The sequence below is a fragment of the Cheilinus undulatus genome, linkage group 4, assembly GCF_018320785.1.
Source record: "Cheilinus undulatus linkage group 4, ASM1832078v1, whole genome shotgun sequence".
NCBI classification, from domain to species: Eukaryota; Metazoa; Chordata; class Actinopteri; order Labriformes; family Labridae; genus Cheilinus; species Cheilinus undulatus.
The window spans coordinates 56726424-56751240 of record NC_054868.1 but is presented as its reverse complement, the minus strand read 5'-3'; the positions used below and the strand labels follow the sequence as shown (position 1 = coordinate 56751240).

General features: G+C 38.2%; 1 protein-coding gene across 4 annotated transcripts; it reads right to left on the bottom strand.

Annotated features, from left to right (window-relative positions):
* Positions 1–5605: 5605 nt before the first annotated feature.
* On the bottom strand, positions 5606–24326 carry LOC121508023 (B-cell receptor CD22-like). 4 transcript variants are annotated; one of them, XM_041784485.1, is made up of 13 exons: positions 24188–24326; positions 15289–15633; positions 14964–15182; positions 14473–14829; positions 13012–13239; positions 11562–11831; positions 11033–11293; positions 9446–9706; positions 9074–9334; positions 8634–8715; positions 8469–8529; positions 7199–7431; positions 5606–7054 (listed from the first exon to the last, which is right to left on the bottom strand). In XM_041784485.1, the coding sequence occupies exons 1-13, from the start codon at positions 24237–24239 to the stop codon at positions 6982–6984; spliced, it is 2703 nt and encodes a 900-aa protein (XP_041640419.1). In that variant the 5' UTR covers positions 24240–24326; the 3' UTR covers positions 5606–6981. The 4 variants fall into 4 exon arrangements, with proteins under 4 accessions (XP_041640419.1, XP_041640421.1, XP_041640422.1 ...); XM_041784487.1 differs by lacking the exon at positions 15289–15633 and having other exon boundaries at positions 24188–24306; XM_041784486.1 differs by lacking the exon at positions 11033–11293 and having other exon boundaries at positions 5607–7054.
* Positions 24327–24817: the final 491 nt, after the last annotated feature.

Here is a 24817-nt window from a genome sequence, read left to right as displayed (position 1 = left end):
TAACCCTAACCCTAACCCTAACATAACTCCCACACATAAAAGCACAGACACTCGCACTGACATTGGTAAGACTGAACACTTCTGTCTGTGTACTGAAGATGTTTCTGAATTAGCAAGATAAACTCAGACCTGAACTTTCTCTTTCTGCTTTAAAGCTTCTCTCTGTCTGTGTGCATCACCACTGTTTGTGTGCCTGTGCTCTCCACCTGTGTGTCCCTGTCACTTGTGCAAGCCAGGGCTGTCTGTCTAAATATTGTTTCATTCATACTCCATCTGTATTCTTTGTTTGTTGAGGGCAATCTAAATGATAAAAAACTTTTCCAAAGGTGCACATACTTTAAATGTCATTGAAACTTTGAAATGTGTATATTCAGTGTTAATTATAAATTTGCCATAAATTGATTATTAACAGTTATAAAATACAAGAGAAACTCTGAAACTTTAAATCAGTTCACTGAGGCAGTGAGAAACAGAGGCAGAAGGATAAAAGTCTGTAACTGATCACTGAGGTGTCCAAGAGGCTTCAACAGTGATTTTTTTCTTCTTCTATTATATATCCATTGTTTAATGTTCTCCAAATGTGACTTCACCACCAAATGTAATTCATCTATTATTTGAAGACATATTTTAATTAGTATTAGATACAGGTATGAAAAACTTTCCCCAATACAGTATAGAGCAGAGGACAGGAGAAGTTGGACACTGAATATTCTCTGGTGGACATTTGTCAGAGAGAAGTTAGAGATGTTCTTGTAATCTGCTGTAGTTTTTTTTCTAATAAACAGTATTTTCATTTTAGCATAAACTTGATTCCCATTAACAAAATAAAAATCTAAGAGTTTTGACTCTAAGATGACTGTCTCTATCAGTCTGACCCATGTCTCAGTAGTGTACTGTTTCATATGTACAGGGAGAAGTGCTTTATCAAGAGGAGAGCTGATGTTGATCATATTGCTGAGGAAAAGTAGAGCATTTGTGTCATATCATACCCTTTGCACCAAATTTGGCATCTAGCTCAGAGTTACCAAACACCAAAGTTGTGGCTAGTGGAAAGACTGAGTGGCTAGTAAGTTTGCAGAACCACTAGCCACCATGGCTGGTGAGCAAAAAAGTTAATGTCAAGCCCTGCATAGATAGTATAAATGTCACCTGCTGTATGATGTAGCTTTGCTGAGGCCTACTAGCCCACGGCATCGCGTATCCTTGTTGACCAGGGAAACGTCACTGCCGGTGAGGGCTCATTACCCCGGGTTAGGGGGATTTACTGAGGAAATTCAGGACTGTCTGGACATACATTACACATGTTATGAAGCATTGTTCAAGAGCCCAGGAACGCTTCTTTATGAAAACTGAGACTTAATGTGTACACATTACACCGAGGAAAGTGGCGACTCTGCTGGGGGGCTGCATTTTAACATAGTGGCGCTGCCTGGAGAGGCTTCTGGTAGAGTTCACAGGTCGTAGTTAACATTTTCAGATTGTTTTGCATTGACAGCTGGTACGGTGATTTACTCTGTTTTAGTTTTTAAGTCATTTTACCAGCTAATCAGAGAAGGTAACATTCTCCTGTACTTACCTCTATAGCTTGCTTATCACGGAGCTGGTTTTAAAGTCATTATGTGGAAACATTCAACACTTAGAAGAAAGAGGAGCCAGTTTTAGTTATTTCCCTTTTCTCTCAGTTTTAAGTATCATGACTTTGTGCTATAGAATAAATGACAGCGAATGTATGGCATCATACACAATAGACACAATAGATTTTGATTTGCAGAAATGATTAAAGTTTTGTCTTCATAGCATGCACTCACTGGCTGTTAGAAGCCCCTTTGTTCTGTTTACAGATCCATTAAGTTCATTCCAACATTATTACTCCCAGGAAGTGATCAGAAAACATCTGTGACCCTAAATAGATAATAAAGAGGGCAGCTTCATCTATGTTGTATACAGTATATGTCAGAGTGCTCAATACAACAGCAAGGCCATTGAAATACAGCGAGGTCATCTACAGCCACACTGTTGAATTTACAGCCATTGGACTGTGGATCAGAGTACTCTGATTTCTTTTGTGCCTTTTAATTTTGTTTAAACAGGACAGATGGAGATCTTCAAAAGGAGCAATGGTGGGATGCACTTCCAGCTATGAAACTGTATGAAACCATGGATGAAGATTAAACTCCTAAAGATGCACTCCTCCCTCCAGGCCATGTCCCAGACAGCCGTACTGAAGATCTCATAGGACAAGCATTTATTGTTTATTTCAGCTGTCTTAGACAGCTAGCTGAGAACCAGATCTTGTGCATAAAATGCTGTTTATTTCATCTAGTAAAATACTTTTGGGCCATATTTTCTCATTTTCATGCAGCATTGTACTTGGTGATGTATTAAACAAAGTGACAGTGATTTCTTACATAAGAGAGGATGTCAAGTATGCTTTACTGATTTATTTGAAGAGTGGCTTGAAACATACATTACACATTTATGATTTAATTTTATTCTAGAGTAAAAACGTTTTAACTGCACATCTACAAGTAGTTTACAATGCTAAGACAACAAAGTGAAAGTATAGCACGTGTTGAAATTGCTCAAGGTAAAACTAAGGTATAAGGCAAGATCTAATTTTAAAGTGAAAAAATAAAATTTATACAGTTTAAAAAATAAAAATTAAACATAATCTGGAACCTACAAAGTGGAACGTATGTAAATGTCCACAGAGTAATAAGCATATTAAAAACAAACATGATGATGGCTGTGAACCCTGGATGGTGATGAAGATCTTTCAGTCATCTCTGCAGCTGCTCCAGGGTGAGGCCTCTAATTCTAACCTGGTAAAGTAAAATAAACAGCCTCATTACAAATTTATACTAGAGGGGTCAACTACATCAGCTTTACAGTGTGAAAAATATGCATTCAAAAGACATACCCACTCTTCTGCCGTTAATTGAGCTCGTAAAGGCTTCACTTCTATGAGATCTTTGTTTACCGGACCGTAGGCTGTTGCTCCTCCATGTCCACGTCCGGCCACGGCCGCTTCTCCCTCGGCTCTGCAGCTTCGGTCGCGATGGCCCACAAGATCCCAGCCCAGCCCCCGCTACACCTCCCCCTTCAACTGTGGATGGCCCCGACTTTTAGCCACCACTGGAGTCGAGGCTGTCTTCTTTTTCATACTGAAAATAAGTGTATTTCTTTATTCGCTGCTGGCTAGCATTTATAAAACTATACTGTGTTAGTTCAATGCTAACTAGCCAGCAGGCTGCTAGCTTGGTCCTTGTTTAGCTGGTATAAGCTATCTGAGCTTCGTTTCTGACAAAAATATTTAAATATGAAATAGCAGGATGTAAATCCCTGAGCTTACATTTGAATTATTTTCAGACATCACAAGTTTCTTACCTTAGAATCAAATATGGCCGTATCCCTGACGTCTTCCGTCGTCAACTGTCCGACGCCATGTTGGTTAAAACTAGACTGTGCGCGAGCTTGTGGGAGGGGCTCAAGGAGTGTGGGGAGCGAACTGAGAGACAGAAGGGTTGGGAGGGGCTGTGCTGGTTTTCAAAGCTCAAGCTAGCTGGCTGTGTGCCAAAATGTTACCAACCGCACCTTTAATCAGTCTGTACCGGATCAAATTGTTCGGTATTTTAATGAATCAGTGAATCTAATCATAGCCCGTGAATCGAGATTCCAGATCAAATCATCTTGAGAAAGAGAGATTCCCACTCCTACATTGTGTATTTTTATGTCTTATTTGTTGCACTAATGAAATATTTATGAATAATTATGGGCTTTTATCTCAAACATATAACAAAGTTAGAATGAGACTAGTGGTTCGGCTCTGGAGCTGGGTGAAAATTAATAGAAACAAATAAAACGAAATGAAACTTGTGCCAAATGTATTAAAATTATAATAGTTCAACACAAAGCACTTGATACAAAATCAAGGAAAACCAGACAATGAAAACAAACAAAATTACAAAGTACAAATAAAATATTTCTTTTAAATTTCAATTTCCATGTAACCAAATATCAAAATTTTTCCTTTTAAATGAAAATACTTACTTTTCTTTAACACACTCAAACAAATTCATTCAGCTGATAATTTTGATTTAAGACATATAAATGAATAAACAAGGGTCCATAAATTCACTTCCCAAAGGGTCTCAATAAAATAAAAAAAAATCTTAAATCAAGTAAACTTCTACCTATTTCCCACAATAATTAAATAAAGGCCTATAATGTCCATTCAAAGGGATTTTCATCTAAAGGTAAAGGCTAAGGGTTTGGCCTACCACCAGCCAGGAAACGGGGGGCTCAGGCGTGAGGCTTAAAGCCTAGGGTGACAAGGGAAGCCTTTGGAAGTCTTCTTTTAGCTCGCCATCCAAATTTTTCCATTGATGGAAAAAAAGCCTGACCTGTTTAAAGAAACAGGTGATTAGTGAACATGAACTTTTCAGTGAATGATGTTCTTTCTCCTTTTCTTCAAAGTTGTTGCTCACCGTTCTCCAGCAGGTTCTCACTCAATTTAGTTGCATTCAGTCACACAGAAGTATCCACATTTTCTGTCGCGTTGACATTGAGGTTGGGTTATGGAGAGGTTTGCTAGTATTGACTCAATTGTTTGAATTGTTTTGGTGGTTTTTGCTTACCAGGTCCAAGGGTAAGTAATGTGGTTCCAAGATCCAGGTTCTAGTTTCCTATTTGTTCACTTTCTGCTTTTTCAAATGTTGAATTGATGTGGAGGAGGGTTGAGTGAGATCTTCTGCTGGGATTTTGCTGCTGCTGCTCTTAGAATCAGTAGGTGTGTGAAAAGGAGATCAGTGAAAGGTTGATTAAGAACAGGTGAGCTGCACAGAGAGGAGGGGGATGGGTCAACTGTTGAGAGGTTGTTTGTGATTTGTGCTCTGGGGTTTTGACTGGCAGGTAGGGTATCCAATGAGCGATGAATAGGTATGAACAAGGAGAAGGCAGAGGAGAGGTGGACAGAGTAATGATTCCTGGGTGAGCCATTTTAACCTGGGTTACATATTAAAACCCATGATCAGTCTTTGGTCTGGTTGCTTTGCTCTTTTTTGCTTCTGCACATGTCAAAGCACTTTGTAAATCTTGTTTTTAAAAGTGATATACAAAAAAAGTTATTACCATTATTACCATAAAATATATATAAACATAACAGTATAGAGTGCCAACATTTAAAGTTGCCAATATTATGTTGCAGAAACCCATACTAAAGGAGAGGTTGATCCATCATATCTGTGTGCAATGCAGTAATAACTTAGCTGAAAACACGATATCAAATATAAGTGCACCTTTATCAACATTTTTCCCATAAAATAAAAAAAAAAACATTTTCTCAACCAAGTAGCCCACATACTCAACTCAAATGAATTCAACTTTATACAGAAATGCCTCATTACTAAAAGCATGCAGCACAAAATGCTTCACAAATTACAGAAACAGGAAATAAAACAGAAATTAATAAGAACGCATAAAAACTTACAATTCTAAACCAAAAATGAATAATTTAATGCTAAAATAATGAAACATAAAAATAAAATGAAATCATTAGCACAGTAAACTAAACATGAAAAAAGGTGAAAACAAAATGTTTAAGTGATACAACTCAAAATATTCAGGATATAATCTAAAAAATATGAAACTTAAAAACAAAGATTCTAAAATCCCTCCAAATCAAAAGCTAGATTAAAATAATGCATCTTTAGTTTACTTTAAAATGCTGAGTATTGACCCCTGGAAGAATAGCACATCGTAAACGCTGAAGCTAATGGGAATCCAAATAAACAAAGAATTTCAAATATGACGTTTGAAGGTGGGCTGCATAGTGGAGCAGTGGTTACTGCAGTCGCCTCGCTGCAAGAAGGTTCCTGATTCTAACCGCCGTCATACACGGCCTTTCCTGTGGTTTTCATGGTCACCCTGTGCATGCCCGGGTTCTTCCCAGTTACTCCGGCTTCCTCCCACAGCCCACATGCTCATTAAGTTAATTGGTCGGCCTTAATTGCCCATAGGTGTGAATGTGAGCATGCCTAGTCATCTCTATATGTCAGCCCTGTGACTGACTGGTGCCCAGTCCAGGGTGTACTCTCACCTTATGACCACAGGGAGTGCCTCCAGTGCCCTTTGACCCCAAAGAGAATAAATGGGCTAAATAATGGATGGAATGACTTTGGATGATAACAAAGCGAGTTCTAAACTTAAATATTGCTTCATCAGCATCATCAAAAACTCAAAGTTGCCAAAATACATAAAAGCATTAACAAACAAATTCAGTCTGAACTGTTTTTCTGAAGTTTTGGTTTGGGGAAGATGTGACTAAAAGGATCAGATCAGAGTACTACTGAGACTGACCTTTCATATTTCTGATATTAACACCAAAAAGTAGACAGAAACAAAGACTGTTGTTCAGCCTGATAGCTACTTCATCCTGAATAAAACAAGGAAAATAAAACATCGAACCTTCATGAACAACCTCACAGCTTAAGAAAAATTTTATTAATTTAATTTTGTTCTATTAAAGATAAAAGATATCAGATATTTAAACATTCATCAGTGCAATTACTACATTGAACATCAATAACCACAGAGAGTAAAGACTTTATTAGACAGAAAAATCTCGTGATAGAAATGCAAAAGCTTTGAATTAAATATCATTAAGGTCCTTGCTCACCAGAGGAGATTTTTTGTGCAAAGAATTTGCACAAAGCACTTGTGTTTTTTTAACCTGTAGCAAGTTAATGCAAGCTTCCACACCAGCAACGTAATGTCACCGAGCTTTACTAACCTTTTTCAAAAATAAAGGGCCTGATTTGAGACATTATAACTGAGCAGAATAATCCATCCAGGCGATCTGCAAGCAATGCTGGCCCCGCCCCTTTCTGGTTGAGACCATTCCATCTAAATGAATGGCAGTAAATGGTAAAGACAGGTCTTTACAATAACTAAACACATTTGGTTTTTATTTGTAATTTACATTCATGCTCTTGGTTTCTTGCTGACCATGCTGTACAGTTCAGATGCATCCTCAACAACCTCCTGACGTCTTGATCTAAAAAATAAAATAAAATAAAATTTAGAAATAAAAATGAAAAAGATTATCACAATATTAAGAACGAGCTGAAACATAACAGGGATGAAATGGTGACAGTAAAACACTCCTTTAAAGCAAAATTAAAGAAAACCACAAACTCACTCTGGGAGGGAACTAGCACTTGCAAAGTTGACCACAGAGTATTCCACGTCATCCTCCTCTTCCTCATTTTTGGTCTTTGGTCTGTCCAGTTTAGCTTGCAAAATGTTGGAGTAGAGAGGGTCTTCGTTGTTTTTTGAGAAGCTTACGGTGGCATAGCACAGATCTTCCTGTTCCTCAGCTGGCTGTGTTCGTGCTGAAGCTGATGGGTAGTCATTAGCTGAGGCCAAATTGAGCTGAGAAGTAAAAGGACATTAGATAGGTAAATGAGGTTCAGTGCATGCTGTTAGGTTGGTTTTATCCTCATCAGCTGGTTAGTTAAGTCATGTGTTACAACTAAACACTTCCATGCATGTCTAGAAAAAGCCCAAAGCCACATCACTACAGGTTAGGGTGTTCATTATACCAGAATTATGAGTTTTGACACAATACTTGTTAAAACCAAACTATATTTATAACCAAAGCAACAAAAATTATCTCCTATACACCCGAAACTTCTGAATTTGGTCAAGTTATTTTTTCATATGTGAGGTTCACTGAACAGTGAACACAAACCAAAATTTGATGTAGTTTTTTTAACAATGACAGACAAAAAAAAAAAAGAAAAAAAAGAAAAGACAAAACAGGACCCATCTAAAATCAGAAACTTCCTCTGTAAAATAATAAACCAGAAGTTTGAGCACTTATGCTGTTCTGTCTGTAATTTCTAATTGTTTCACATGAAGTCATTTTAAAGGTTTCAGTGTTTGTGCACTGTCCTGCATCTTTCATAATATCCTGTAATGTCTGTGTTGTGAGGTTTCTCTTAATGATTTTTAATGTCTGTATTACTCTGGTTGTCTTGCAATGTTCCTGTCTTTTCTGTATCTTTGGTTGGGACCCCCTTGAAAATGAGATGATTAATCTCTAGGGACTATCCCTTTAATAAATTTAAATGGCATTAGTGCAGGGCTGTGAGGCTGTCATCAGTCTGCAGGTCGAGATAGAAAAAAAAAAACTTGTAAGGACCTAGAGACGTCGCTGTCGCTCTCCTCTGCTCTCTGTAACTGACACTAATGTTAAAAAGTTCATCTTCATGAGATGCCAAAGAGACTTAATGAAAAGTATTTATTTGCTGGCAGGTGATTTAAACAGAGGTTGTGACAAAGAGCATAAAATCATAATACACACAATCCAAAGAGGGTCAACAAGCATTATTGTGTGAGTCTCATTTAAAAAAACTAAAAATATGGGTCAAAATGTGTGAAATGATACCAAAACTCTTGGTTATTACCTGTCCTTTATTGTCCTGCCTTCTTCCAGGCTTGTTGGTTTCTCCTGAGGATCTCTTTTTTCTGGAAACAAACATTATGACATCAGCTAATCATCAAATTATTTTTTTAAACGGCTGGCTAAATCTAAGCACAGTTTTCTATAAAATATAAATTGGCCTGCTCACCTTATAAACAGGAAGATGCAGAGGAGAATGACAACCAGAAAAAAAAAAGTGACCAATCCAGCAGTTACTGATTTCATTGACCCTAAGGAGAAGCAGAGATCAAATTCCAATAATGCAATCAGGGAATACATTAGAATCATATCAGCAACTTATTTCCATCTTAAGAGTTCGTGGCATTCATGAGCACAGGTGAGAACAGTCCAGCAGTTTACGGACATGTAAACATGGTTTCCCTTAGAAACTTTCTGAAGAACAAAATTCAGAGAAATCTTAGGATTGGTGAACGTGGCCCACTGATCTTTGGGCTTTTTAATCGATTCAGAATCGTAGAAATCAACATTTGTGATTCTGGTATGAATCTGTTTTCCTCTGCTAACAGGTGTGTACTGTCATTGGCCTGTTTAACTGAAGAGAATCAGTGTGTATTCAGGTTTGCTTACCAGAAACAACAACCAGATGTAAGGTAGAGTTGTGGCGTCCTCTTCTGTTGTGAGCTTCACAGTAATAATTCCCACCATGTTCAGATCTAATGTCACTGATGATGAAGATCTGTCCTGATGCTACTGATGTTTCTTCATTCTCCTTGTACCAGCTGTACTTAGCTGCAGGGTTAGCATCACTGCTACAGGTCAGGTTTAGTGAAGTTCCCTCTACTACGGCAGCAGAGGGACTGAGAGACAGGGAGGGAGGTCGTGGGGCGTCTGGGAGATCATGAAAAGAAAAAGACAAAAACTCAGTTGTTGTTTAAAGTTTTCTGAGTAGGACTTTGTAAAAGTAAACTGTTGAAGTTATTGAGGGATGTTTTTACTTACACTGAACATCGATACAGACTCCTTTGGAGGTCTTGGGACCATACTTGTTCTCAGACTTGCAGGAGTAAATCCCACTGTCCTTGGACTGGATAGTGGTGAAAGAATAAGTACCATTTTGTCCCTGAGGTAATGTCTGGTTCTCCTTGTACCAGGTGTACTTAGCTGCTGGGTTAGCATCACTGCTACAGGTCAGAGTCACTGAACTGCCCTCCACTATCTCAGCAGAGGGAATCACTGAGACTGAGGGAAGCTTTGGAGCATCTGATTGACAAAGAGAAAAATGCAAAACAACTAAAGTTAAAACCATTATATTTAAGAAAAGTCAGCCATGAGCTTGGAGAAAGAATACTATTCTCTGAATTAATAACTATCATACTATAATGAGAGGGCAGGTGACCAAAGCCAGAGTCTGCATTGCAAAATAGTGACAAAAACACAGAGGCTTATGGGTAAAAAATTAAACTGCTTCAAAAGCTTTCACTAGTTCCTACATTTGAGCCACATTTGTGGCCCATTTTTACCAAAAACTGAATTTTCATTTATTTTAACAGTGGATTAATTCAGACATTTCAGATCAAAAACAGGGACTGCAGATTTGTCTTTCACATTAAACTAAACTTTTTAAAATAACCATCTGAAAAACAGCTCAGATCACATTTAGCTACAGTGTGAGCTTCATGCCTGATGTAGCTGTTTTAGTCAACAATAAATACATTTGTGTTTTTCTTTTACATTGACTGTAGTTACTGGAGGGACTTTAACTCCAGTTCTCTGAGTACATGTCCACTAATGGGCTTCACTAATGGTTTAACCATTAAGGTAAACTTTCCACCACCTAAATATTCACCCGGTTGCAGAGAAATAAGTGTTTGATCAGGGCAGAGACCAGACCTCTGCACTGTTGTGGCGCTCTAGTCCAGCTTCTTAGCCTGTTATTAAAGGTGCAGTATGTAATATTTACCCTAGTAGCATAACTATAACATTTATATGGGACATAATATTTATAAGCAGGCCTATCTAAATTAGTGTTTAATAACCTGAATATCTAAAATTGTTCTATCATTTGGTCACTTCAGTGGTTCTGTAGACACATGCAAGATCTAAAAATCCAAGATAGTGGAGTCCATGGAAGGGACAAAAAGGTTTATTCTGAGTTAATAAAACATGTTTTTGATACACAGGGGGTTTCTCACTAATTTAGAGAGGCCTACTTATAAATGTTTTCCATTTCATCAAAAGTTTGCTTTGCTCAACTCTACTGGGTAAATATTACTCACTGCACCTTTAAGGCAACCAACACATTGGACAAATGGAGATATTTACTAAAAACATGGGAGCGTGAGGGAAAAAGAGTCATTCTATGAGGATAAGGATGGGACGGCATTACTGCTGCAGGAGTCTGATGTAAGGGAGGAATGAAACACTCCTGTGTCACCCTCTTCTGCCCACTTGATTGCAAAAATTGTTTGTTATAATAGTTTGAACTTGGATGAAAGCTTTAGCAAGAAAAACTGAGAGAGAAATTTTGCCTCGCTTCAAGCTAAACCATGAAAGACCAAGTACTGATCTTCTAACTGTTGTGCTTACACTGGACATCTATAAATACAGGAGAGGAGATGATCCATCCATACTGATTCTCAGATCTGCAGTAGTATGTCCCTCTGTCCTCAGGGCTGATGGTGCTGAAACCATGAAGGCCTTGTAGTCCCTGAGGTGCTGTCTGCTTCTCCTTGTACCAGGTGTAATAAGCTGCAGGGTTAGCATCACTGCTACAGGTCAGAGTCACTGAACTGCCCTCCATGATTTTACCAGAAGGACTCAGAGACACAGAGGGAAGCTTTGGAGCATCTGGAGAAGATGTGTTGGCAGGATTATGTCGAGGTGTCATACCACCACAGCCATGGTAGTTCAATCACAAAGTATGAATAACCATGAGCAGCATTTTAGATACTGAGTGTTGTCAAACTGATATTCAAAAGTTTAAATCTTGTTCAAAACACTACAAAGAAAACTCTTCAGTTTTAATCTAGTGAATTTCAGCTACCTGAGAGTGAGTGATAGCTGAGGAAAGCTGGTTTATAAAATGTTCTTCCACAAAGACAGAAAAGATACTCACATTTGACATCAACAACAATGTCTGCAGAAGTTCTCCTCCCCAGACTGTTCTCTGCTGTACATCCATACTCTCCTGAATCAGAGGACTGGATGGAGCTGAAGATGAGCTGTTGATCACTGCTGGAAGGTTTAAAGTCTTGGGGTTCATTCTTCTTGAACCAGGTGATATTAGCGGCTGGGTTAGCATCAGTGCTGCAGGTCAGTGTCACAGAGGAGTTCTCCACTATCTCACCAGGAGGGTTCCAAACTACAGAGGGAACCATGGGAGCATCTGAGGAAGAAACTGACGTGTGTCACTCAGCAGTCATGTTTGTTGTTTTGTGGTCAGTATTTTAGTCACAGCTTTATGATGCTTGCTATGGAGGTAGAAATAACTATTTCATACTAAGTCATAACAGCAAAGTCTCCTCTGAGTAAATTCAAGATACTTGGGTCAACAAAAGGAATAGTGCTCAGTAAAGAAGTCCTTTATGCATTACTGTTTGCCTCCACAATTCAACCGTGCAGACCGATGTACAGAAAGAAACCAGCCCTTCACCAGGGCTCTTAAGTGGGCTAACACACCCCTCTGCCTGATGTGGCTTGATGTGCTACCTCCCCCTACTCCCTCATTTTCATGAGGGAAGAAAGGAAAGAGCAGAATATGAAGAGTTAAGGGGGTACATCAATCTTCATTTATTCCCCAGCTAGTATTACTCCTCCTCATCCAGATCCCATCCATCCATTCAAATCCCTGTCATGTCTCCATGTGTGTCTACCTTGTGGCAAACTGATCTAACATCCTGTCAAGATGAGCCTCAGAGTTGCTGTCCTGGGCACAAAGGACACGATGGGTCCTGTCAGCCCAGCATTTTAGGTTCTGGGGTGATGGTGGGACATATCATTGGTAGACCCTAACAGAAATTTGACCCTACTGTCCTTCATACTCCATAGGTCTCTCCAACTCTTCTCTACACTCTCCCAGTTCATCCACTGTCCCTGTTTAGCCTGAACCACAACCTCACTACACCTGAGTCCCTCCATCTGTCTACACACCTGCTCCTCTACCAGCCTCCTTCTGTCTTAAAATCATCTCATTTTTCTTCATATTCACCACTTTTATATCATCATTCCACATCTTAATGTGAGTTTAAATTGATCTTATTTCTTGCCAATCCATGACCACTTACTGAGATATATCACATTTAAGTTGAATCCCACATTTAGTGACCATCTCTCACAGCTGTCATGGCTGTCAAACACATTCAGAAACTGGAAAATATATTCTTCTCTTTTGCTCTTCTTATCATCGCTTTTATTGATAGTTAAATCACTTTTGCTACATAAATACTTTTTCTGCATTTAAATTTTAAACTTATTCATTTCATATTACTTTCAGTTAGCTTTAAGTATAATTTGGTTGTAGTGTGTGTGTGAAGGTGTGTTTTTGCCATGAAACAGTCTTAACTCACACACTGATGAAGAGGGAAATCCTTCTTGTCCTTTTAAAGCACAGGAGATCTCATCTTCAAGATCATATATGACTTTATAAGTAGATTTACTCTCCCAGTCGACTGTCTGTCTGTTCCTGGACCAGACGTATGAAAGACGATCCGCTTCACTGCAGCTGCTGTGACATCTCAGCTCTGCCTCTGTGTAAGAGTGGTAGGTTGTTATCTTCATCACCTGTACCTGTAAATCTAGATACAAGGAAAAGAAACGCTGCTGTTATCAGTGCTAAAAATAAAAAAATAATATGAAAACACATCATTGCAACAGCTATAAAGTTTATTAGTGAAATAAAGCACACCAAGGACCTTTGTCATGTAATCTTGAAAAGCAGAAAAAAGTTTTTGTACAGTGGATAAAAAAAACACCTGGGTCTTTATTTCTGTCAACTGCCTAAGTGTACTTTGGAGTGTTGCTTCTATGCATTATATTTTCCAGGGTTTTTGTTCTGTAATGTTTTGGTACGTTTCTGTTGGTGTTGTTGTTGGTGTTGTTTTTCAACCAAGAGCATCATCCTGAGTCCACTGCCCTCATTCTTTATAGGGATATACCTGTACATATGTGACACTGCTTGTCCAGGCTTTAAATGATTTTTCAATTCCTCTTTGCTGCCATTTCACCCTGAGCTTTAATTCTTCTGTGTGAGCGCTTTTATTTTCTCCCTTTGCTTGGTATTTTCATAAATAGCTAAAAACACAGCCTTTTGGTAGCGTTTCTCTATGTAGAAATCCCTTCTTGCCCCCAAAGGCAGTTCTCTGCTGCTTGACATCATCTGCAAAGAACCTTTATTTGTCACATGTTTGATAATACAAGGTGTAGATGACTATTGACTTGTCCACTGGGCTGTCTGTGAGTTTCTAAAGTAAAACTAGACATTAATGAGCAGTGCTGGACCTATTTTACTTCACTGTGGTGGCAAAGAGAAGCTGACATGGCTTAACCAAAGTGTGCTGAAAGGAACAATAAAGCATGAGATTCATGTCCATGCAAAAAAAAGCATGGACCTTAATAACCTTGATCACATCGCGATAAATGTTTCAATGCTGGCAGCTTAGTGTGGATAAAATGGGGTAAATAAGATATATTTTACAACCAGATCACCATCAGATCCAACTGACAAATCTACTAAAAATAAAATCATGAACTGAAGCTTCTAAAGTTTAAAGGGCATAAATTCACAGCATCTGCCAGCGAGCTCTGAAGCAAAGACTATATTTAAATTATACTGTGGACTTTGTGGATTCTTTGAGAAAAATTGAAAAATACACATGGGTTAACAGAAATAAAGATTGTGGACACAAGTCCAGTGGGTATTCACTTAGACAGTTAATACACAAGCTAATAGTAATCAACCTAAATCAATATGTCCAGTATTTTGAAAGAACTGTGGTTGTGTTTCTGTGTTGATTTGTGTTCATCTGTACCTGTTACAGTCAGAGCTGTACCATGTAAACTGTTCCCCCATCCAGAGCTTCCTGCAGTAAATTTGAAATGATAGACGGCTGAATCATTCCTTCGCAGGTCAGAGATTCTCAGGGTGCTGGTGTCTCCTCTCCTAGAGTCAGTGACCTGAACTCGATTTCTGTACTGGGAATCTTGTCTGAGGTCTTTAGGTTGTAGATAATATTGCCACTGCTGACTATGCTCAGATCTGAACCAGAATTTTGAGCTGATGCTTTCATAACTTCTGCAAGAACAAGAGATGTCCACTGATGAGCCTCTGGGGGCGCAGATGGTTCTGTGAGTGTATTTCACTTTGTTACAGGAAGAATCATAGTAACCTGAAAGATACAAAAAGACCATTTTAGATCAGAGTTAGTTAAAATTAAAATATTGTAGCAATATTAAAAATACAGAACAATACTTCATCTGTCAGATGCTGTTATGTTTGTGGCAGATGGTGAAGTAAACTCACAGTACAGAGGAGAGGGAAAATCCTCATAGCCTTTCAAAGCACAGGAGTAGCTGTCTGCATAAAAATACTCGGCTGAATAAAAAGATTTTTCTGCAGAGATTTTCTGTCCATTCTTGTACCAAACATAGGAGACAAGATGGGGTAAAAGACAACGGCTGAGACATTTCAGTTGTAGCTTGGAAGACCATGAATCAATTCTCTGCACCTGAAGATCTGGATCTGTGGCGGTGAAATAAGGTTATTTTAGACATCACTGTCAACAAACACAAATATACAAAACTGCTGGTTTATTTTCTTGTTATAATAAACACAGACGTAACATTACCTTTGACAGACAAAATGACTCCAGGGTTACCCATATATCTGCCACCATCTAGGTTTGTTATGAACCTGAACCTGTACGTAGCTGAGTCGCTCTTCTCTACGTTAATGATTCTCAGAGTGCAGCGTTTCCCTTCACAACTGTACTCCACACGTCCTGTGTACTGTGAGTCTGTTCTCACATCAACAGGTTCATTATTCTGTATTTTAGTAAACCAGAATGATGTAATTACATAATAGTAATAATTTGGATATGAGTAGGTGCAGCTTAGTTCCACTGTTGATCCTTCCAAGGCACAGACTTTAGTTTGTGAGTAAGTAACTCCCCAGTCAGTCTGACTCTGGACCACTAAAACACAAAGAGATGAAACTACAATCAGAAACATGAAGAGATCTGGAGTTTCATCCATAGAGGAGAAGCACAGAGTACTGGTCCTATTAACTAGCACTGGTGAGACAAAGCAAAGATTTTGTCTGAGTTTTTAGAGTCCATAGTAAACCGTGACTGGGATTACACTTTTGGGTCAGGGCTCATATTTAGTTTAGCTTTAAACACTCCCAGATATTGTAGATGTACTCAGGGCTGCAGTAATCGATCATCTTTGTACTCTATTGATTCTTCTGTCCATTAATCGAGTACTCTAATAAGAAATACTTAATGTTTTTAATCTATCACTTTTGCTTTTTTCCAAGGGAAATAGTACTAGACAAATGAGGAAATAAGGTGGGTCCCTTTAATTGACCACTTGTGTGTTAAAAATAGGTATAAAAATTTCAAAATCCTCTGCTTCAAGCATTAGTGTAATATTTCACATTCTAAAAAGAAATAAATCTCCATTATTTACTCAGTGGTCTGATGATGTCTGAAAGCTGGACTTTTACAGTAAAAGAACTGGATCTATTTTTAAAAGGGTGTTGTCTTCTAATTTTTGAAATCATATTTTTGTGTGGTCCACCATGACTTTAACCTGGGAACAGGTTTTCAGGTAAATCTGGATCCATGATCTGTTAAATCCTGACTGTATGATGATGAACTCTGACCTATTTCCTCTCTCTGTCTCAGACCCCGTTTGTGGCAATAACGTTTCTGTTTGACTGTAAAGTTTAAATAAAGTTTATTTGTATAGAACTTTTCAGAGACAGCAGTCACAAAGTGCTTTATACAGACAAAAATACAGAAAATGTGGTTAATATGATAATTAAATATGGAATTTAATTAACAGAATGTGGTCTTACTAAATGCTTGTGTGATGTATGATGTGCACACATGGAAGAGAGAGAGAGAGCACCAGAACGAGGCTTGAATCATGAAGCTCGTCTCTCTTCTGTAAAACTGTCGGGTCAATCAGTGAAGTTTCTAACATAAACTGACCGCTGTCTTGTATGAGCAAGTGGTGCAGGCTGCATGTAATCTCAGAGATCTGTGTACTTTCACCTGTTAAAGCAAGGCTATTCAATTACAAATTCAGCCGAGCCAAATTTTAAAAATCAAGAAATGAAGCCGGCCGGACATGTTCAGTGCCCAGAAAGCAGCTGATAATGACAAATTTGGAACCAATACAGATCAATCTGATGAAAAATATGCACTTTTAATTCAGTCTCCCTTTTAAATTTGACAACATGACAAAAACACAACAAAAAGAGCATAAAAACACAACAAAAGAGCTGAATTTGAACATAACCTGAGGTATTAGAAATGGGTTTTTTCACTTGAATAAAAAGAAAATAAATAGAATGAAAAAATAAAAACGAAATTCTTTAAAAAAAGTTTATTTAAAATTTATTTATCCAGGAGAACCTCACTGAGATCAAGAATCTCATTCACAAGAGTGTCCTGGCCAAGACAGGCAAATGATCATTTTGGTCACATCTTACCCAGACATACATTAAAGTGCAAAAAAACTAGATTTGCACAGTTGTAGTTGACAAGGACTGATTATACCTGTTCTTTTTTGTAGCCACTTCTGTCAACATCTAGCCACGCTTCAGAACAACACCTTCATGGTCAGAGATACTTTGGGAATTTATGAAAACTTGGGAAACAGGTTCCTTTCTGCTTCTCTGGCATGACCACAGGACGGGCCAGCTGGTGGTGGGCTCTGGGCCGAATGTGGCCCCGGGCCGATAATTGAATAGGCCTGTGTTAAAGGCTCTTCACTCTCCGTAGAAAACTTTTTCTTTATTTAAACCTTTTTTACAATAAAACATCGCTACAACGTTGGCATAGAGCCGTATCTGCTGTTATTCCACAGCTCGTGAATGTGTAAAAAACGCAGCAGGACGAGTGGCGGTCAACTTGACTGCATTATCTTCTTTCTCTTCTCTCATGATTTTCACACGGATCAGCATCTTTACTGCATTTACGTTATAATAACAGTGAAAACAAATACAATGTGCCACACAAACAACAGTCCATGCAAAACACAGCGCAATGTCCAAGCTTACACCATGGACATACATGGCTACACGACTGATTGAAGCAATGCCTTGAGGATGTTTTTAATTGAGTCATTGGCATCATTCCAGCCCTAGATGTAATATTCAGGCCGAGGGGAGAACAGAATAATTCTGAAGGTCAACTCAGGACTACAGAGACACTGAATAGAAGCCAGAACCCTCCCTATGACAAAATGGTGATGCACCTAAAGATCCAGCATTAATACAATAATGGGTTCATTGAGGAACCTGCAAAAGCAGTACCAGCAGACGATCTCTGCAGATACAGACATAATACTGAGGTTGTGGTGAGGGTCTCATTATCATGAAAAACTGTAGACCTAGAATTTAAACAATAATAATATCAGGAGGGTGGGGAACATGATCACAAACTTTCTGCTTTGCTTGATTGCTTCTTGTCTGTGGTCAGGCTGCACCCATGTGTGAATGGAAACGGTTAAATAAGGAGACGTGAGCAACAACTGTGACATGTAGATAACAGAGTGAGAAGTAATGCCACAAACCAACTAATGTTTTAATTTAAGACATCATGCACAACTTTTCAGAAATAAGGAAATTACTTTGAGTCCACATAACATGCAACTACAGCTACTGTTAGCTTCTTCTGCAAATAAAACTATGCAGAAAAAATGGTTTTAAATAGATGACCTCAAACACCTAGGTTGTTTTCAGTGGTAGTGGACATAAAGATCTTATCTCTGTAAACAGTTGATCAGGATACCTGCACAGATGAGATCAGGGCATAAACAGAAAATCTAACATTAAATTTAATATTTTTAAGACTCTATTCATACATTGTAAGAGTTTTTGCATCTTGAGTTTCTCACTGGTTTCCTAGGTGACACAGTAATGTACAGTCATGGACGAAAATGTTGGCACCCCTGGAAATTTTCCAGAAAATTCATCATTTCTCCCAGAAATTGTTGCAATCAACAAATGTTTTGGTATACACATACTTATTTCCTTCATGTGCATTGGAAAAACACACAAAATCAGAAGAAAAAAGGATAAAATTGGCATAATTTTTCACAAAACTCAAAAAATAGGCCAGACAAAATTGTTGGAACCCTCAACTTAAAATTTGGTTGCACAACCTCGGAAAAAAAATAACTAAGACCAATCTGTTCCTGTAACCATCAAGCTTCTTACACCTCTCAGCTGGAATTTTGGACCACTCTTCTTCTCCAAACTGCTCCAGGTCTCTCAGATTTGAAGGGTGCTTCTTCAACAGCAGTTCTGAGATCTCTCCATAGGTGTTCAATGGGATTTAGATCTGGACTCATTGCTGGCCTCTTCAGAACTCTCCAGCTTTGTCTCCAACCATTTCTTGGTGCTTTCTGAGGTATGTTTGGGGTCATTGTCCTGCTGGAACACCCATGACCTCTGACCCAGACCCAGCTTTCTGACACTAGGCCCTACATTGTGGCCCAAAATCTTTTGATAGTCTCCAGATTTCATGATTCCTGTCACACAGTCAAGGCACCCAGTGCCAGAGGCAGCAAAACAACCCCAAAACATCCTTGAAGCTCCACCATGTTTGAGCGCTTCATCTCATTCAGATGACCATGTATGGTCCCAGCTGACACTTTTGCACCCTGAGTCTGCAGGACAGCCTGAATCTGTGTGGAAGTTGACTGAGGATGTTTATCCACCATTCCAACTATCCTGCGTTGCATTCTTTTGTCAGTTTTTCTCTTCCGTCCACGTCCAGGGAGATTAGCCACAGCTCCATGGTTATAAACTTCTTGATTATATTACACACAGTGGACAAAGGAATCTCAGGATCTCTGGAGATGGTCTTTAACCTTGAGATTGTTCATATTTTTACTTTATTTTGCTTCTTAAGTCCTCAGATGATTCTGGGCTCCTCTTCTTCTCCTCCATGCTTGGTGTGACACACACAGACACACAACACAAAGGCTGAGTCAACTTTTAGACATTCTAACTGGCTTCAGGTGTGATTTCTAGATTGCAGCACCTGTTACTGCCACAGGTGAGTTTAAATGAGCATCACATGCTGGAAAAAAATGATTTACCCACAGTTTAGAAAGGAGGACAATCATATTGTCCAGCCCATTTTTTGGGTTTTGTGTATAATTTTGTCAATTTTGTCTTTTTTCTTCTGATTTTTTTGTGTTGTTCCAATGCACATGAAGGAAATAAACACATGTATACCAAAAACATTTGTGATTGCAACAATTTCTGGGAGAAATGATGTATTTTCTGGAAAATTCCAGGGGTGCCAACATTTTCGTCCATGACTGTACATATTTTGTGCTGGTTGTAGGATAACAAGAATAGTACACCGAGTACATGGCTGACCAAAACTATCTGGGATTCTGCTGTAATGCTGGACAGGGCAGAGGAGTAGCTCCGCCTACTCCACCGACTAAGGTATCCACAGCGCTACAGACAGAGCACTAACCTGACGTGCTGGATGGACTGGCTCATAACTCCATTTGCATGGCTGTATTTCACATTAATCTAGAAAAGCTCATATAGAAAGTGTTTTGGAAGGGCAGGACTTTTTCAAAAAAATTCTAAGAAGGTGTTTGAAAGAACGTTCTGTCACATTCATGACAGGCTAGAGCGACAAGACAAAATTAAGTTGTACACATGCACTGCTCTTAAATTGACAGACTATCACTGCCATCGACTGTTAATAGCAGAGCTTCTCTGTGAATAAAACTGATACCAAGGCCGGTCAGGAGACATGCAACATCTTTTCTGCTGAGATAAGCTTTCAGTGGGGCTTTATGCTCTTGTTTTAAAAAGAAATGTGGTCCAGTTCCAATTAAACTGCCGCTTTCCTACAGCTACATCTGAGCTAACAGCTACCACAGCAGCCTTTGGTGATGCTGATTATTCCAAACAGTGCTCAGTTTGGCACAGTGTTGTTAATTGGAGCTTTTCAAGAAGGATTTGCCTGATGGCAGACATGGAGTCTGACAAACCCATGTGCTTTGTGACGTTTAGAGAGCATGGCATGAGCTGAGGATCTACTATGCTCCATGATCCCCATTATATGTCGCCACTCCACAGCTGACACAGCTCTGTACAGCTCTGAGAGTATAGTCAGTCAGTCAGTTACTCAGGCAGTCACATACAGACCCATGGGTAGGGTTGACCTTGGCAGTCAGCCAAGAGTATTACAACACAGGAAAAAATGCCAGGGTATTTAGTATTGTTATCCTGTTCTTTATTTTTATGTTTCTGTCTTTTTTGCCACGTATCTCTTCTCTCACTCTTTGAGCTATACTCATCATTATAATATCATTCTATTCAATTCTTTTAGGACATGATGGCGATGACTTTTCTCATTTACAACTTTGATCATTTTAAAAATGCTTAACTTAACAAACGAATGGGGTTTTACATAAAAATTGCACTTTTTTCAACTCCTCATAACTGGCATTTCGTGAGCTATTTTCACTATTCTACTATCAAACTCTTCAGCTTCTGGTGCTCTTTTCAGCTATCTATAATACTTTTTTATACCACTGATAGTTTTTTTTTGTTTGTTTGTTTTTTTTTTGTTTTTTGTTTTTTGTTTTTTGTTTTTTTTTTGTTTGTTTTTTTAACTATTTTGCTTTTTCTAAAACTAAATTAACATTATTTCAGATGGGCCAGCTCTTTAACTTAGCTATATATTTGTTAATGGTAAACTAGTATTTAGTCATACATTCGTTGATTACTGAGGATGCTGAGTAAGCATCCACATTATTGTTATTCTGTTCTTTATTTTAAAGGTACTTTGAGCTATTCTTATGCTATTTTCAGCTTATCTAAGGCTAATTTCTGCTTTTTTAGGCAATTTTCAGCTATTTTCACCATTTTTGGCATTTTTATGCTATTTTTAGCTGTTTGTGCTTTATGGCTATTTTTAGCAGTTCTTCCACAATTCGGCTCTCAGCATCCCCATGCAATTTCAGCTGAAATTGAATTTTCAATGAGTTCTTGTTGTAGCATGCAGATTAAACTTTCTAGGAGCATTTTGAGATCAAACCATGGGTTAAAAAAAGACCTCAGTTTGATACTATAAAGTAGCTGTCAATGGAAATTTCTAAATTTTTTTTTTACTGAAGCAGCCAAAGTAGTCATAGTACAGTAATAATAGCTAGCCACTTTAAAGTTGCAGCTAAAAAGCTAATTTTACTAATTTATTTCCATTATTCTAGATTGGCTAAGAATTCTCACAGCATACAATAGAGAAACACTGGTGCATCTTTATTCATTTATTGTGGGTCTTAAGTATGTATATCGTTAGCCTCATAGCATAATTACCTTAGACTTTTTTTGGGCCAAATTGTGATATCTGCCTAACTATACTCTCCTAATGCTGCTGAATCAATGTGCCTTAGTTTTCTGAAAACCTAAGAAAGTGATTTAGGTAATTATACTATGATGCTAAGAATATATTAACACAAAAATACTGAAAAACTAGTCTACAAGGGTAGGGTAGGGCAGACTTTATAGTCTTGCATTTAAGACGTTTCAATACTTTTTAAAGGCCGCAGTTTTTGTTAAGTTGATTTATCAGCCTTTAATACTTTAAAGAGCCCGCAGTCATCCTGCCTTGGCGATAGCAGAAACATCCTACATGGTATAAGGTATGCTGGAGTCACTGTTGTCTTGCTGTAAAGTTCACACCTGTGTGCTGAGAGAAAAACAGAGCTCTTCAGCATGGAGATGATTCAGTTTCACTATATCCCTCTTTAAAAAAGCAAGTTAAGTGCTGGTTTATCATCTCCTAGAAAGACAACAAAGAGAGAGAAAGTAAGCTAAACTAAACTTTAGGACATAAAATCAATGACAAAGAAAATGCTTTAGAAAACAAGTTATCATGTCATTTGATAATTCCAAACAAGTTTACTACTACAGACATGATTTTGTAATAACAAACTAATTTTTGACCGATAGAATACAAAAAGCATACACAGACACTGCTTTAAGTTTTTTACCCTTCTGGAAAATCTTTCTCAGAGATTTTCTGTTATCGCCTCATGATAAGGACAACCTCCTCTGGCTCGTGCTTTTTCATAATTAAATAATAATTAATATATTAATTAAAAATTAAATTCTGTACTTATGTAATCAGGGAGAACACAGCATCTATATACACTCTTATTCATGCATACACACCAGCTAAATGTCAGTTTAGAGAACTCATTCCCAATGCCTGGGTCGGGACCCACATTTGGGCCATGGGAGGTTTTTTTTGGGGTCGTCAAATGAATTTTCAGAATGTCTTTGCTGCAGTATTTAGTGTAACATTTACGTCTGCAGTTCAAATTATAGCCAATATGGGGGTTCCATCCATTGACACTCATCCGTATCATAATCAAATAGAAGGCAGTTCTCGCCACTGGATGGCAAAAGTGTTAAAGTCATGGATGCTTGGCTAGTGATGAAAAATGCTTTGTTCCAGATGAGACAGCCACTGAATCCCAGGGGGTCAAGCACGCAAAGAAAGCTTATGTAATGGAGGTGAAGTGACTTCCTCCAGGCTCGGGAAACAGAAAGAGCCAGGTCAGGACCAGGTTGGATCTGGAATTAATACTATCAGGGCTAGCAGTGGCCATCAGCTTAACCAACCAGCTGCTGACGGCCCAGAAGACAGACCTGACAAGCTAAAGATAAGACATTCCTTTATTAGTACCACAAGGGGAAATTCCAATAAATCTATATAGATGGAAAACAGAGTTGTCGGGTCATGATGTCTTATACCTTGTAAAGGGTGGAAAATAAAATTCTAGAAACACTGGTTTAGAAGATCCCAGAGGAATTTATCAAGAAATCATCTTAAAAACAGAATGCAGAGAGCATATTACTCTCATGTTTTAGCCTCATTTCCAAGTTAAATAATCCTAATGTATTTTTTTCAAGCACTTTCCGGCCATCAGGTACATCACTGAGCTCCTATCATGAAATAGTGTTCATAATATGGTAAGAATGTCTCAGTTTAAACATCTGATGCGTTGTTTAAGTTCTATTGTGAATAAAATATGGGTTTAAAAGATTTGACAACCATTGACTTCTGTTTTATTTCATTAAACATGGCGCCCCAACTATTTTGGAACTGGCCTTTTGCCTTATTTCATCATGTTCTAACTTACGTCTTCTTGCCTGAGTGTTCTGGTAATTTTCGTGATGTTCTGTAGGATTGTTCTATTGACTGTAATTGTCTTATTCTATTTCTATGGTGTTAGGCACTTAACTGTGTTTTAAAAACCCTGTACTGATGAAGTTTAATGTTATAAAGTTACAGTAGAAGGTTGCTGACACAAGGTCTGCCAAACATCCCAGAAATAATCTAGGAAACTACTTTGGTGTCACAAGGATGGTAACAAACCACATCACTCTTTCTTACCATTTAGAACAATGCCTGCATCTGGATTTCCCCAGTATGTTTTCTGCCCTTACATATAAAAATTAAAGTACACTACCTTGAACAAAGAGGAGGACAGTAAATCCACCGGCCGCTGAGGTTGAAATCATAGCTTTTCCTGTCCTCTACATTTAATCAGCTTCACAAATACTGGCTCAGTCCATCACAAAACTTTTCATCTAAAAGAGAATGTGGTCTTTATAGACACTTCTTTTCTCTGTGGTTTTTTGACTTGAGTGGAAAAAGGCGACGCCAGCTTCCTTCCTCTTTACATGTTTAATATGCATGAAGAGACAAATGACTGTAAATCCCCAAGATGAAAAAGAGAAACGATTCTCACTGTTATGTAAATGATGTAACAGCTTCTATAAATATAGTTATTGGAAACATTAAGAGCCATTTTGTTGCCAGATAAAGCATTCAACATTTGTTAAGTAGTAGTTTCAGTAAAACAAAATCACTAATATGAACTCTGACATAAGATCATACTCACAGTAGCTGAGACATAGGTAGGGATATAAAGTACATGTGGTCCAGGCTTTGTGTTTGTAGAATCTAGAGATCTGATCAAAAATAAATATTTACCTTTAATCAATACAACTAATACACATACTGTTTATTTTGCATTTTAGACAGGGCTAGACTGGGGAGGAAATTCGGCCCTGGCATTTTTGACTCGGACTGGCCT

What these genes read in the sequence shown, in the direction of transcription:
- LOC121508023 (XM_041784485.1), bottom strand. Translation starts at nt 24,239, where the DNA reads ATGATTTCAACCTCAGCGGCCGGTGGATTTACTGTCCTCCTCTTTGTT. An exon ending in TGTCCTCCTCTTTGTTCAAG is followed by an intron (nt 15,634 to 24,187) that starts GTAGTGTACTTT and finishes TTTGTGTTTTAG; the next exon opens with TGGTCCAGAGTCAGACTGAC. An exon ending in TACAGCTCTGACTGTAACAG is followed by an intron (nt 13,240 to 14,472) that starts GTACAGATGAAC and finishes CCTTGTATCTAG; the next exon opens with ATTTACAGGTACAGGTGATG.